The 16,731-nt window shown below is 25.4% G+C and overlaps 3 protein-coding genes across 3 annotated transcripts in view; 2 read left to right on the top strand and 1 right to left on the bottom strand.

The window, feature by feature from the left end:
• LOC105203826 (juvenile hormone-binding protein) overlaps nucleotides 1-5,878 on the bottom strand; it is a 423,181-nt gene extending 417,303 nt beyond the window's left edge. The window contains exon 1 of the mRNA XM_011172739.3: nucleotides 5,756-5,878. The gene's annotated coding sequence lies outside the window, so the exon portion shown is untranslated. The remainder of the gene's footprint in view (nucleotides 1-5,755) is intronic.
• Nucleotides 3,777-6,720, top strand: LOC105203857. The gene is made up of 3 exons (XM_026135250.2): nucleotides 3,777-3,930; nucleotides 5,689-6,051; nucleotides 6,183-6,720. The coding sequence occupies exons 1-3, from the start codon at nucleotides 3,873-3,875 to the stop codon at nucleotides 6,482-6,484; spliced, it is 723 nt and encodes a 240-aa protein (XP_025991035.2). The 5' UTR covers nucleotides 3,777-3,872; the 3' UTR covers nucleotides 6,485-6,720.
• Nucleotides 6,721-9,770: 3,050 nt separating this feature from the next.
• LOC105203856 lies at nucleotides 9,771-12,643 on the top strand. The gene is made up of 3 exons (XM_039451230.1): nucleotides 9,771-9,936; nucleotides 11,658-12,020; nucleotides 12,159-12,643. Exons 1-3 carry the CDS (start codon nucleotides 9,879-9,881, stop codon nucleotides 12,458-12,460), a joined length of 723 nt encoding a protein of 240 aa, XP_039307164.1. The 5' UTR covers nucleotides 9,771-9,878; the 3' UTR covers nucleotides 12,461-12,643.
• The last annotated feature ends 4,088 nt before the right edge of the window (nucleotides 12,644-16,731 follow it).

Raw genomic sequence — 16,731 nt, 5'->3', positions numbered from 1 at the left:
CTATTAAATTACTCAATTTAATTACATTTAACTACTCTCGAATATTTAAATCCTAATTAGATCCTAATTAACTCATCGATTGATATTAAGATAAGACTTTATTTGTGAATTAATTTAAAATGATTTAAAATATATGTACTATTAACAACATTTACTTTTAATTGTTGCAAACCTAGAATAGACTTTAAACTAATATTACCTAGAATAAACTTTAAACTAATATAAACTTTTTTTCTGATACAGTGAATTACAAAAGTTTTCAAAAACGTATATCTATTTACAAAACTCGAAATTTTTAATTTATAATACATATAGAACTAAAATCTTAAAGATATTGTAAATATAATGTCAAAAACATAAAGAAACATACCAGAGAATATTACTGTATAGATAAAATTAGAAAATATTCTGCTGACGTATTTAAACCGTGTATGAAACTGCTTCGGAATATTTTTCAATTAGTAAACACTTCAAAAACTCATTCACAAATGGGAATCCCCCATTATTATTATTCCATTCTAACGTAAAATGAAATTATTAGCATAGCATTATGCATAATTAATGTAAACATCTACGTATTACGCACATTCCATTAAATATTTACATTTCGTAGGAATCACCGCAGAGATATTTTGATCCAACGAATTGCATTTAGACTGGAAAGATTAAATACATTCGTATAATAATTCGTTTTTTTGTCTCACCCAAAGAGAATCTTAAGTTACATCACTCTAAATTCTGAGACTTCCGACGATGGAAGTGGGTATTAAATGCTCATCGTTCGTGTATTATTATTCCTTACGAAGACAAAGATTGCAAATGCTTGTATGAGTCGTACAAGACGATCCTACAATTTTGCATATTTCCGTTTATTTTATTCAAATTTCAACTTTTTTACTAAAGAATTTGGTGAACTAATGACTTTGATCTTTCTTTTTTCTCAAAATTATGAAGCAGTTTCATCATTGCATATAAATTATGTAAATACACTACGCAAACTTATTGCGGCATAAATTACGTTAACCAGACAACCGGATCTCTTTAATTGTTTATTTTGGTTAATAAACGGTAGAAACCTTTCCAGACTAACTCGATACATTCTAGGGCTTTGTCACAAAAATTTCTTAATTGATTCATTTATATAATAATACAAATATACAATGAGTGCCTCAATGGAGAACATTATTTTGTACAATTTTATTGCATCTTTAAAAAATCGATGATATTTTAAAATTAAAAATGTGTATTTATATCAACTTCTTAATCAGCTCTACACATAACTTTGTAGCTAAATTTGCTAAAAATAAAAATGTCAAAGTATGACAAAGTATATTTGACTGCATATCCGCTATTATCCGTTGTATATGTATGTTTTTTGTTATTAATTTATTACGGACCGTTAATAATAAACTGTTTTAAATAAAATTTGAAATGATTGAACGGTTTAAACTAGTTTAAAAAATATATGAATAATAAATGTGTTTAAACTTCAGATTATATGTTTATATTTAGATGTTTGATATGATATTACACATCCACAAAGCAGAGAATCGTACATTATCTAAAATGCCAAGGTTAATGCATTTTTTTTACTATCATATTTATAGAATTCAATAAATTTGGATGAACTGTGGTAATTAATTACCGATTTGCGCAAAAAAGACTGGTCGCTGCGCGGCACTTTGAAGCAGAAGCGCAACTGCGCTTTTTAATAATATATTAAATGTCTAGCAATGTTATTTAAACTGTTATTTAAACGAAAAGAAAAACAGGTAACCAAATTAATTAAAGAAAACAAAAAAACAGACAAACATATGCGTATATAAAAACTTATTGATCGAGGCTCACACGTATTAGTATGCGTTCCTATTCGCTTCGGTTAAGACGCTAATATAAAACGATACTGTTTTTTAACATTGTAAAGAAATTGTAAACAGTTTTTAATAGTTATAAAAAATTTGTAAACTTTTTTTTATATTTGTAAATTTATTAATTTCTTCTTTGAAAATGTTTGCTAAAATACTTGCTTTTGTAGTTATGGCAGTACCAATTTCAACAAAATTGGATAAGTAATAAGAAACATGTTCTTATTTCTTTACAATAATGTATACTAATACTTTCTATACTACATAAAGCTTGTCACGTTATGTGAGTAACTATGAATACTTTTCATTCATAGTTACTCTAGAAACACTTATCTAAGTATGGAATTAAAATCTTTGGAAAACAAACATCAAAATTTTTTATAAAGATATTTAGGTAAACAAAAATATTTTCTTATTTATTTACTGAAAACACAAAGTTTATAAAATTCAAAAAACTTTTTGTTTAAGATTTTAAATTTATTATCAATGTATAAATCTATCGTAAACAGTTTGATTCATAAAATTGCAATGTATAGAAAGTGATTTAAACATTTTATAACTACCAGTTACATTTCACGTTTGTGACAGCAAATATTTCAATTACAATTGTATTGCAAACAGTATCAAAAATGTGAAAATTTGCAAAAGTGGCTTTTTTTGCTTCAATATTGAATAACTCGGTGAATAAAAATTGTACAATGCTCAACAAAGGAATTAATAATTCCATCTATGTTAACATAATAAAATATAAACTATCAAATATATCAGATGCTATGATAAATCAAATATTTATTTATGATGAGAAAAAAGAGAATTTTGCGTTTTGATCTAATAATAAATTGTTTTCGTGTTCATGTTGGTAACTTTACTGATTAAACAAAATACAACAGGTTCAAACAAGGCTATAATAGTTAAGTGGTTATCAATACATTTGTTCCAATTATTAACTCTTTTAATATTTGTAAAACATAAAATTATTCAAATTAAAACTATGAACGTTTCGATTCACTTTAGAGTCATCCTCAGCGCAACAATAATATCAAAATGTATATTGCTATTTATTTGTCTATAAGTGGTTAAGTTACCAAAGTATTACTATGTCTGAAGTAGCATCTTACAAGTTAAAAGTTACCTGAGAGGAGGTAAACTGCATTTGACGTTCATTAACCTTGAACATTTTATACTTTTTAAATCTCAAGAATCCATTTTATTTATATTGTCTGCTAATTGAATTAACCGTCGATTAGAGTTAATCAAAGTTTGTTAAAATGGCCGGAAATCGGCATTCGATACGCCTCTGCAAACACACTTAATTACAACTTTGAATGTGCTAACTTATTTTGCTAATATTTAAATTTAATTATTTTTATAGCTAAAATTTATTATGATTTATAATAAGATGTTTACACTAATTAATCTCCCACTTAAAAGAATTTATTTTACACTTTACATAATAGCACAAATATAATTAGCATAATTTCCATTTATATAAATGTTAAATAAATATGGAAAGTGTATACACTTTCTGTTCAAAAAATACCCAAAATTGTTAAATAGCACATTGCAAGTGTCGCAACTGATATTGCTTGAGATTTGGTGAGAACAAGATCATTATATATATATATAACATCGCAGTTAAAAGTAAGTCTCTCGCTTTGCATTCATTTTGGCGCGAAACACGACCTTGCCTCTCGATCATATATTATTTATATTTGCCAAGGTTAATTATTGTTTTGACTACTTTATTTATAGAATCCGTAGAATTCGGATGTCTAGACAAAAGGTCGGAGATAAGTGAAAGGACAAGGAAAACAGGTATCAAATTAAACCAGAGAATAGAGGCAAACACACACATGCATATACAGAATATAGATTAGTATAAATACAGGCTCGAAGCTCACGACGGATTAGTCTTTCTCTTCCATTTGCTTCTATTAAGACATATATATGACTGTTCTTTAGTTTTGTAAAGACATTATAAACAATTTTTAATACTTTAAAAAAAAAATGTTTGTTAAATTTTTTACTTTTGTGATTATAGTAATACCGGTTACAACTGAATTGGGTAAGTAATAAGACACATGTTTTTATTTCTATAATGTATACTAATATTTTCTATACTCCACATAAAGCTTGTCACATTATGTGAGTAACTATGAATGCTTTTCATTCATAGTTACTCTAGAAACACTTATCTAAGTATGGAATTAAAATCTTTGGAAAACAAACATCAAAATTTTTCATAAAGATATTTAGGAAAAAAAAAAATTTTTTTTTATTTACTTACTGAAAACACAAAGCTTATAAAATCCAGAAACCTTTTGTTTAAGATTTCAAATTTATTAATGTATAAATCTATCGTAAACAGTATGATTTATAAAATTGCAAATTAAACATTTTATAACTACCAGTTACATTTTTCGTTTGTGACAGCAAATATTTCAATTACAATTGTATTGCAAACATATAAAAAATGTGAAAATATGCAAAAATGGCCTTTTTTTGTAACGGAGGGGAAATGCGTTACGCATACCCCAGGCCCCGGGGAAGGTGGGGGACATACCTACTAAAACCCCTCCGGGTGTCCTGTCCTGGTCCTTAATTGGGGGGGCTCCGGAAACGCGTGCAGCATACTTCCGGAGCTGCAAAATGGCCTTTTATGCTTCAATAAATAACTTGGTGAATAAACATCGTACAATGCTGAACAAAGGAATTAATGATTCTCTCTATGTTAACATAATAAAATATAAACTATCAAATATATTAGATGCTATAATCAATTAAATATTTATTTATGACGAGAAAGAAGAGAACTTTACATCTCGATTTAATATTAAATTGTTTTCGTGTCTATGTTGATAACTCTGCTAATTGAAAAAAATACAATATTTAAACAAGACTATAAAAATTAAGTACAGTTATTAATGCATTTGTTTCAATTATTAACTCTTTCAACGTTTGTAAAACATTATATTATTCAAATTAAAATTATGAACGTTTTGACTCACTTTGGAGTCATCTTCAATACAACACTATTATCGAAATGTATATCGATATTTATTCGTTTATAAGTAGTTAAGTTACCAAAAGATTAGTATGTTTGAAGTGGTACCTTACAAGTTTAAAGTTATCTGAGAGGAGATAAACTGCAGTACTTAATAACTGCACTTGACGTTCATTAATCTTGAATATTTTATACTTTAAATCTCAAGAATCCATTTTATTTTTATTGTCTACTAATTGAGTTAACCATTGATTAGAGTTAATCAGAGTTTGTTAGTCAAAAATCAGCATTCGATACATCTCTGCAAACATAGTTAATTACAGCTTGTGCTATCTTATTTTGCTAATATTTAAATCTAATAGTTTTTACAGTTAAAATTTATTATGATTTATAATAGCATATTTATACTTATTAATCTCCGCCTTAAAATAATTTATTTAACATTTTACATAATAGCACGAATACACTTGTTATAATTTCCATTAAAATAAATATTAAATAAATAGAGAAGATGTATACACCTTCTGCTCAAAAAATACCCGAAATTATTAAATAAAACACACAAATTGAGAATCGGATAAATTTTATTTTCTTCAAAATAGTCGCCAATTTCTTTGTAATTTTTTATCTTGCATTCTTCAAAATACTTCGTAAGCCGACGAGAATATAGTCTTAGTGGGATGAGTTTAATGTCTTCAGCAAATATAAATTGTACATTATTTTAAAATAAAAATATTATAAAGTATTGTGTTTATTCAATAATTTTATTACAAAATTACAAGTTAACAAAAATAATTTGTATTTTTTTTTTTTTTACAGTTCCTTATATTCACACATGCGGCCGAAAAAATCCATATCTTGATAGTTGCGTCAAGCATAGTGTTGAAGATTTAAGGGAAAAGATATGTATGGGAATACCAGAATTAGAGGCTCCACCATTGGAGTCATTCGTTATTGACAATATGACTATTTACGACACAAATGATGCCAAGTTATTTCTCAAAGATTCAAACATGCTAGGGCTTTGCAATTTCGTTTTGAATACTATCCATGTAGAACTTGAAAAGCCCCAAATCACTTTTACTTTGACATTTCCAAAAGTTTATGTAAACAGCACGTATGATATTGCTATACGTATATTGGTGCTTATTGCTCATAAGGGACCGATTTATTTTTCTCTAGGTATGTATCGATTTCATACTAAAATAAAATTAAGATTTATAGAAATCTACTAAACCGTAAAAATTTAAATACAATTTTGTTTTTTACGGATATTATCAGATTATGTTGTAATATGATGTGTTCCTTTACAGATAATGTATTAGTAAAATACGCACTAGACTTGAAAATAATAACCAGATACGGTGAAAAATACGTATATGCAACAAAAATAAATTTGCATCTTGAATTTAAAAAATTGGAAATTAAGCTTGATGCTAACGAACCAGCTCAGATAAACGAAATTATTAGTACCTTCTTAAGCGACAATAAAGAAGAATTGATTGCCCAAATTAAACCATCATTAGAAACGGAAATTTCTAAAAAACTACTTTTGATTACAAACAATATACTTAAACATTTTACTTTTGATGATTTATTCCCTGATCGAGATTAAATCATGTTGTAATTTTATTAAGTCAATAATTTAATAATTATCATATTCAATATATTTTCCTTAAAAGTCTTATGCGTTAATAAATAAACCAATATAACACAAAATATGGCTGTATTTTAACTATTATTCTGCACGCGCGCTGGTGAATAAGCATTTAATAATTTTGAAGTATTTTCTTGCGATTTTTTCTCTGATGGCGATTAAATCATTAATTAAATCAATTTAATTAATGTGTAAATAAAACAATTTTCTTACAATATCTCGGAAATTATTGACACAAATTTTCTCTATTATTTAATAAAAATAAAATTTGTGTCAATACATATTTTGTGTTATATTAGTTTATTTATTAACGCATAAGACTTTTAAGTAAAATATATTGAATATGACAATTATTAAATTATCAACTTAATAAAATTACAACACGACATATTATAATTTATATATCCATAGTTTGATAACTATGTTGTGTTGTAATTTTATTAAATAAATTATTTTGTATTTGCGGACAGCTATAATGCATAAATTTTTTACATCAATATATAAATAATAATAAAACCAACAAAAGTTTAAATAAAATGTTATTATAGTTACAAATTAAAAATGTTATTAGTTACCAAACTATGGATTTATGTAAGAGTAAGTATTTATGTAAAAGCATTAGTTTTTAATAAATATGATATGTAATCTTTTTTATTACGCACAAAATTATGTATTATATGTATTAAAATGTTTTTTAATATTAAAAGAGACTAATAAAATCAAATGTGGAAATACATGTGTATTGTTCAGAAAATAATGTCAGAAAAAATGATTTTGCAAATTGAACATGTAACATAAATTATTTTTGATTGCATTTTATACATATCATAATGTATTACATTTTAATATTAAGTTAATATTGTTTTAATTACATTGTACCATCAGAAATATTAAGCAATATATTAATAATGTATTTTAAAGGTTAATTAAATAAAACGTTATTCGTAAAATTTCATGATTATTAATTGCTTTAACCCTTAAACTGCAATGTTAAAAAAAATTACACGGTTGATAAATAATGATTTAACAAATCTCTGTTATTCAATATTGGGTAATAATTAGTTAAAAAGTAAAAGTTAAAAAATAATGTTAATAGAATAACAGTTTATAACTTAGTTAATTTTAAACAATTTGACTTTATCTTTAACTAGTTATTTTGAAATACGTTCTAATTTATTAACAATTTTTTTAAATTAAAAATCTAAGTAAAAGAAATGATATTATAAAAGAAAAAATACTTTCTTACATAGTAAACAATATTCCTTTGTTATTTGAAGAGTCCTAGCCAGACATCCCAAACAGTATATCGTGAAAACTACTACCATATGGCCGACGTTTTATAGAAAGTTAGTTTTTTTCGTCCTCTAGTAAAAACAACCATTGATTGTTCAAAAATTCAATTTTTTGACACTTCTATGGAAGCAAACAAAAACTTGTCACACTTTACCCCACATCGCCTTACTTTATTTGTAAATTAATTTAAAATGATTTAAAATATATGTACTATGCACAACATTTACTTTTAATTGTTTCAAAATTACCTAAAATAACCTAAAGTAAACTTTGAAATAATATAAACTTTTTTTCAATACAGTGAATAACAAAAGTTTTGAAAGACTTATATTTATTTACAAAACTCAAAATTTTTAATACATATTGAACTAAAATTTTAAAGATATTGTAAATATAACGTCAAAGGCAGAAAGAAGCATACCAGAGAATATTACTGTATAGATAAAATTAGAAAAAATGCTGCTAACGTACTTAAACCGTATATAAAATTGCTTTGAAATGTTTTTCAATTAGCAAATACTTAAAAAACTCATTCACAAATGTGAATTCCCCATTATTATTATTCCATTCTAACGTAGAATAAAATTATTAGCGTAGCATTACGCATAATTAATGTAAACATCTCCTACGAATTACGCACATTCCAATTAAATATTTACATTGCATAGAAATCACTGCAGAAATATTTTGGTCCAACGAATTCTTATTTAGACTGGAAAGATTAAATACATTCATACAATAATTTGTTTTTTTATCACACCCGTTGTCAAACAGAATTCTAAGTTACATCACTCTAAAATCTGGGACTTCCAACGATGGATGTGTGTAATATACGCTTATCTCTATTCGTGTATTATTATTCCTTACAAAAACAAAGATTGCAAATGCTTATATGAGTCGTATAAGGCAATCCTACAATTTTGCATATTCCCGTTTATTTTAATCTTTTTAAAACGTAATTTTTCCGATAAGTGCGAAATAGTTATTTGTACGGCGTAATATATATTTTTGCTTCTACAAAAACAAATTTTAACTTTTTTTTAACTTACTAAAGCATTTGGTGAATTAATGAATTCATGATTTAATTTTTCTTGCTTCTGAAAACTATGAAGCAGTTTCGTCATCGCATATAAATTACGTAAATACTCTGCGCAAACTTATTTCGGCATAAATTATGTTAACTAGACGACTGGATCTTCTAAATTGCCTGTTTTGGTTAATTAAAGGAAGAAACATTTCCAGGCTAACTCAATACCATCTCGGGCTTTGCCACAAAAATTCCTTAAGTGATTTATCTTAATAATAATACAAATGTATAGCAAACGTCTCAATGAAGAACATTGTTTTTACGATTTTATTGCTTTTTTAAGAAATCGATAATATTTTAAAATTGAAGATTTGTATTTATACCGACTTCTTAATCAACTTTACACATAAATTTGTAGCTAAATTTGTTAAAGATAAAAATGTCAACGTATGACAAAGTATATTTGACTGCATATACTTTGCCACATCCGCTATTATCCATTGTATATCTACAACAATTAGCGTTTTTTGTTATAAATTTATTACGGACCGTCAATAATGAACTGTTTTAAATAAAATTTGAAATGCTCGAGATTTCGTGAGAACAAGATCATTATATATGTAACATTGCAGTTAAAAGTAAGTCTCTCGCTTTGCATTCACTTTGGCGCGAAACACGACCTTGCCTCTCGATCATACATTATTTATATTTGCCAAGGTTAATTATTGTTTTGACTAGTGTATTTATAGAATCCGTAGAATTCCGATGTCTAGGCAAAAGGTCGGAGATAAGTGAAAGGACAAGGAAAACAGGTATCAAATTAAACCAGAGAATAGAAGCAAACACACACATGCATATACAGAACATAGATTAGTATAAATACAGGCTCGAAGCTCACGATGGATTAGTCTTTCTCTTCCATTCGCTTCTGTTAAGACATATATATGACTGTTCTTTAGTTTTGTAAAAACGTCATAAACAATTTTTAATACTCTTAAAAAATTTATAAATTTATTAATACTTTCTTCAAAAATGTTTGCTAAATTTTTCACTTTTGTGATTATAGTGATACCAGTTACAACAAAATTGGGTAAGTAATAAGAAACATGTTTTTATTTCTATAATGTATACTAATATTTTCTATACTCCACATAAAGCTTGTCACATTATGTAACTATGAATGGTTTTCATTCATAGTTACTCTAGAAACACTTAGCTAAGTATGGAATTAAAATCTTTGGAAAACAAACATCGAAATTTTTCATAAAGATATTTAGGTAAATAAAAATATTTTTTTATTTACTTACTGAAAACCCAAAGCTTATAAAATCCAAAAATCTTTTGTTTAAGATTTTAAATCTATTATCAATGTATAAATCTATCGTAAACAGTATGTTTCATAAAATTGCAATGTATAGAAAGTGATTTAAACATTTTATAACTACCAGTTACATTTCACAATTGTGACAGCAAATATTTCAATTACAATTGTATTGCAAACAGTATCAAAAGTGTAAAAATTTGCGAAAATGGTCTTCTTTGCTTCAATGTTGAATAACTCGGTGAATAAAAATCGTACAATGTTCAACAAAGGAATTAATTAATAATTTCATCTATGTTAACATAATAAGATATAAACTATCAAATATATCAGATGCAATAATCAATCAAATATTTATTTATGACGAGAAAGAAGAGAACTTTGCGTCTTGATCTAATAATAAATTGTTTTCGTGTTCATGTTGGTAACTTTACTGATTAAACAAAATACAATAGGTTCAAACAAGGCTATAAAAGTTAAGTGTGGTTATCAATGCATTTGTCCCAATTATTAACCCTTTTAATATTTATAAAACATAAAATTATTCTAATTAAAACTATGAACGTTTCGATTCACTTTAGAGTCATATTTAGCGTAACAATAATATCAAAATGTATATTGGTATTTATTCGTCTATAAGTGATTAAGTTACTAAAGTATTACTATGCCTGAAGTAGCATCTTATAAGTTAGTTAAAAGTGAGAGTAGGTAAACTGCACTTGACGTTCATTAACCTTGAACATTTTATACTTTTTAAATCTCAAGAATCCATTTTATTTATATTGTCTGCTAATTAAATTAACCGTTGATTAGAGTTAATCAGAGTTTGTTAAAAAGTGCCGGAAATCGGCATTCGATACGCCTCATGCAATCATACTTAATTACAGCTTTGAATGTACTGACTTATTTTGCTAATATTTAAATCTAATTATTTTTATAGCTAAAATTTATTATGATTTATAATAAGATGTTTACACTAATTAATTTCTCACTTAAAATAATTTATTTTACACTTTACATAATAGCACAAATATAATTAGCATAACACTTCCATTTATATAAATATTAAATAAATATGGAAAGTGTATACACTTTTTGTTCAAAAAATACCCAAAATTGTTAAATAGAACGCACAAATTGATAATCGGATAAATTTTATTCTCTTTGAAATAGTCCCCAATTTCTTTGTAACGTTTTATCTTGCATTTTTTAAATACTTCGTAAGCCGACGAGGATATGGCCGTAATGGGATGAGTTTAATTCCTTAAGCAAATAAAAATTGCGCATTATTTTAAAATAATGCACAATTTTATTTGTTTAAGAAATTAAAATTCTATTAAGGCCATATCCTTGTCGGCTTACGAAGTAATTTGTAATAAAATTATTGAATAAACACAATACTTTACAAAATATTATAAAGTATTGTGTTTGTTCAATAATTTTATTACAAAATTACAAGTTAACAAAAATAATTTGTATTTTTTTTACAGTCCCTTATATTCATGCATGCGGCCGAAAAAATCCAAATATTGATAATTGCATCATGCAAAGTATTGAAGATTTAAAGGAAAGGATATGTATTGGAATACCAGAATTAGAGTCTCCACCATTGGAGCCATTCGTTATTGATCATATAACTATTTCTGACTCAAATAATGCCAAGTTATTTCTCAAAGATTCAAACATATTGGGGATTTGCAATTTTGCTCTGAATACTTTTCATATAGACCTTGATAAGCTCCAATTTAATTTTACTGTCACATTCCCAAAAGTTTATTCAAATAACACGTATGATATTGATATACGTGTACTGCTGCCTGTTGTTCACAAAGGACCGATTCATTTTATTACAGGTATGTATCAAATTAATAATAAAATAAAATTAAGATTTATAGAAATCTACTTTACTAAACTGTAAAAATTTATATACAATTATGTTTTTTATTGATTTTTATCAGATTATGTTGTGATACAATGTGTTCATTTTGCAGATAATGTATTAGCGAAAAGCACACTAGACCTGAAAATAATAACCAGATACGGTGAAAGATACGTATATATATCAAAAATGAATTTGCAGTTCGACATTAAAGGATTGAAAACTAAGCTTGATGTGAACGAACCATCTCAGTTAAACGAAATTATTAGGAACTTCTTAGTCTATAATGAAGAAGAATTAATCGCCAAAATTAAACCATCGTTAGAAACGGAAGTCTCTAAAAAAATAATTTCAATTGCGAACAATATAGTTAAACATTTTACTTTTAACGAACTTTTCCCGGATCGCGACTAAATAATTAATTAAATCTCAGTTTAATTAATGTATAGTTAACACAATTTTCTTACAATATCTTGAGATTACTTAATTGAAAATATTTTGTTTGTTATATTGCTTTATTTTAATTATTATTCTGCACCCCTTCTGGTAAATTTAATAATTCTAAAGTATCTTCTTGCATCTATTATTTAATAAAAATTAAATTTGTTTTTAATTTTCGAGATATTGTAAAAAATTTGTTTTATTTAATTGTTTGTTGTATTGCTTTTTTCATTAAAAGATAAGCGTTTTAAGTAAAATATATTGGATATGACAATTATTAAATCAATATATAAATAATAGTAAAATTAACAAAAGATAATTTTATTATTATTTATATATTGATGTAGAAAAATTTATGCATAACTGTTCTTAAATACAAAATAAATTATTTTTATTTACCTAAATATCTTTATGAAGAATTTCGATGTTTGTTTTCCAAAGATTTTAATTTCATTCTTATTGTTAGATAAGTGTTTCTAGAGTAACTATGAATGAAAACTATTCATAGTTACATAATGTGATAAGCTTTATGTGGAGTATAGAAAATATTAGTATACATTATAGAAATAAAAACATGTTTCTTATTACTTACCCAATTTTGTTGTAACTGGTATCACTATAATCACAAAAGTGAAAAATTTAGCAAACATTTTTGAAGAATGTATTAATAAATTTATAAATTTTTTAAGAGTATTAAAAATTGTTTATGATGTCTTTACAAAACTAAAGAACAGTCATATATATGTCTTAACAGAAGCAAATGGAAGAAAAAGACTAATCCATCGTGAGCTTCGAGCCTGTATTTATACTAATCTATGTTCTGTATATGCATGTGTGTGTTTGCTTCTATTCTCTGGTTTAATTTGATACCTGTTTTTCTTGTCCTTTCACTTACCTCCGATCTTTTGCCTAGACATCGGAATTAATTAAATAATTAATTAAATCTCAGTATTAATTAAACTGAGATTTAATTAATTATTTAGTTACAAAATAAACATATACATAATAATATGTCGTGTCGTAATTTTATTAAGTCGATAATTTAATAATTGTCATATCCAATATATTTTACATAAAACGCTTATCTTTTAATGAAAAAAGCAATACAACAAACAATTAATTAAAACAAATTTTTTACAATATCTCGCGATCAGGGAAAAGTTCGTCAAAAGTGAAATGTTTAACTATATTGTTCGCAATTTCCTTACAATATCTTGAGATTACTTAATTGAAAATATTTTGTTTCTTATATTGCTTTATTTTAATTATTATTTTGCACCCCTTCTGGTAAATGTGCATTTAATAATTCTAAAGTATCTTCTTGCATCTATTATTTAATAAAAATTAAATTTGTTGTTAATTTTCGAGATATTGTAAAAAATTTGTTTTAATTAATTGTTTGTTGTATTGCTTTTTTCATTAAAAGATAAGCGTTTTATGTAAAATATATTGGATATGACAATTATTAAATTATCGACTTAATAAAATTACGACACGACATATTATTATGTATATGTTTATTTTGTAACTAATAACATTTTTAACTTGTAACAGTTTCTGACTTAGTTAATTTTTAATAATTTGACTTGTTTTTTAACTAGTTATTTTGAAATACGCTCTAATTTATTAACATTTCTTTTTAAGTAAAAATCCATGTAAAAGAAAAAGATATTATAAAAGAAAAAATATTAATATTTTATTTAAACTTTTGTTAATTTTATTATTATTTATATATTGATGTAGAAAAATTTATGCATAACTGTTCTCAAATACAAAATAAATTATTTAGTACATAAGAGCATTAGATTTTAATAAATATGATATGTAATCTTTTTTGTTACGCACGAAATTATGTATTATATGTATTAAAATGTTTTTTAATATTGAAAGAGACTAATAAAATAAAATGTGGAATTACATGTTGTTGTTCAGAAAATAATGTTAAAAAAAAATTTTGCAAATTGAACATGTAAAATAAATTATTTCTAATTGTATTTTATACATATCACAATGTATTACATCTTAATATTAAGTTAATATTTTTTAATTACATTCATCAGAATTATTAAGAAATATACACTTGAGTGTTTTCATAATGTATTTTAAAGATTAATTGAATAAAACAATATTCATAAAATTTCATAGCTATTAAATTGCTTTAACTCTTAAACTGTAATGTTAAAAAAATTTACACGGTTGATAATCAATAATCTAACAAATCTCTGTTATTCAAGATTGAGTAAAAATTAGTTAAAAAATTAAGGTTAAATAATAATGTTAATAGATTAACAGTTTCTGACTTAGTTAATTTTTAATAATTTGACTTGTTTTTTAACTAGTTATTTTGAAATACGCTCTAATTTATTAACATTTCTTTTTAAGTAAAAATCCATGTAAAAGAAAAAGATATTATAAAAGAAAAAATACATACTTACATAGAAAATAATATTTTTTTATTATTTGAAGAGTCCTGATCAGAGATTCCAAGCCATAATTCGTGAAAACTCTCACTATATGGTCGACGTTCCTGATAACAAAGTCATCTAACACGTGCACAAATAAAATATTATAAAATTATCCAAACCATTGAATGTTAAAAATTAATATGACAATACATAATAAGTGAGTTATCTACTTTTTTTCTATTTTGGTACTTCACTAGACTCGTAAAATTGAAAGATATACAAATTATACTAAAATACACTAAAATATCTTAAAAAGACTTGCGTTTCTATAAAAACTGTTGCATATGGTGTTTTATTCTATGTTCGTAAAATTTTTGCTCTCTCATATAAAATCCTAAAGCATAATTTTGATCGGCCGCTTCTCGCTCCGACAGGAAAACGGCGTTGTTGAATCCAAGATTTTCATCACTGACCAATTTTCTGAAACAATTTATTGCAAAGTCAAATTTCTCTGCCAGGCCAATTTCCGCCTTGACTAACACTCAAGTGTATATATATTCGTGTGATAATACACTCAAGTTTAAAAATAATAAAGAAGTATAAGTAATTAAAAGTTAAAGATATACCTTGAAAAAGTTTAGAAATGCTCAAAAGTAAAAGTGCCTTATAACAATTGTCACTTATTACGCATTGTTATATTAACATCACTAAAAAACAGTGGGTTACTTAAATGAATAACTCCATAAGCAATTGTTAGAATATATCACCTAATAACAGAAATAGGGATAACCATATATTGTCGACAGTAGCCATAATACCCTCTTCTCGTCTACTTTGAGCTCTTCCATGTAATATTGTTTACTTTTTAAAAATTTAAGTGTCCATCAAATTTTAATTGTTTTAACTTTAAAAAATTTATATTGCTATAACTTTGTATTGTAAAATCAAACATGATTTCTTTTAACACACTAATAAGAAAAAATTTTTATCTCTTTGACTTCTTTCTATTAAATCTTTATGGAAAATCGCTGGTCATATCATTTTTATTTGGTATTCTGTGTACCAAAATCACATCTTTATGATGTTTCTCTTTTAATAAAAAGTATATTTCTTTTCGAAACAACAGCTCACTGCCAAAGAAGCTAAGTTAAAAATTTGAACTATTTGAAATATTCAGAGAATTATGTTTTAAAGAGCTCTGATACTTTTCCTATCTGGATATTGGAACCTTCGAGGTATAATTTATTAACTTTCCAATTTTCTTAACTCCCAGCATTTTATTATCTGTTTAGTTATCAAGTCATGCTATTTAAGTCATTAATACTACGAAACGTGTGATATCAATACCAAATTACCTTTTCAAGAAAAGGTAAGAAAAGGCGCCAAGTGTGTGTATGTGTACCCCGCAAATTTTTATTCTTTTCTACAAAACTCAAGTAATACCGTCTTTGTATCCTATTAAAAAATTTTCTTATTCTAATCCTTGTGGTACTCACTATAATTTTTATACGAAACTTAAATAATACTATCTTTGTATTATCATTGAAAAATCTTCCTTTTCCAACCCAAATGGTATTTACTTAAAAATAAAAATCTTAAATCTAATTCAATCTAAATGTATTTTTCCAAAAAAATGTATGAAATCTTTAATTTGCGCTAATTATAAGGAAAATATATTGTTCTTTGAATCAACTGTTGTACTACTTTTAACACTTAAAATAGAAGTGATAGTATTATTATTTTTTTAATAAAACCCAAGTAGTGGTAGCTTCAATTTCTTTTTGAATTAAATTCAAGTGATACTATCTGTGTATTTCTAATGAAAGGTCTGTTTTAACC

The sequence above is a fragment of the Solenopsis invicta genome, chromosome 6, assembly GCF_016802725.1.
Source record: "Solenopsis invicta isolate M01_SB chromosome 6, UNIL_Sinv_3.0, whole genome shotgun sequence".
NCBI classification, from domain to species: domain Eukaryota; kingdom Metazoa; phylum Arthropoda; class Insecta; order Hymenoptera; family Formicidae; genus Solenopsis; species Solenopsis invicta.
Note: the sequence above shows the minus strand (reverse complement) of the source record. Positions and strands in the feature narration are given on the sequence as shown.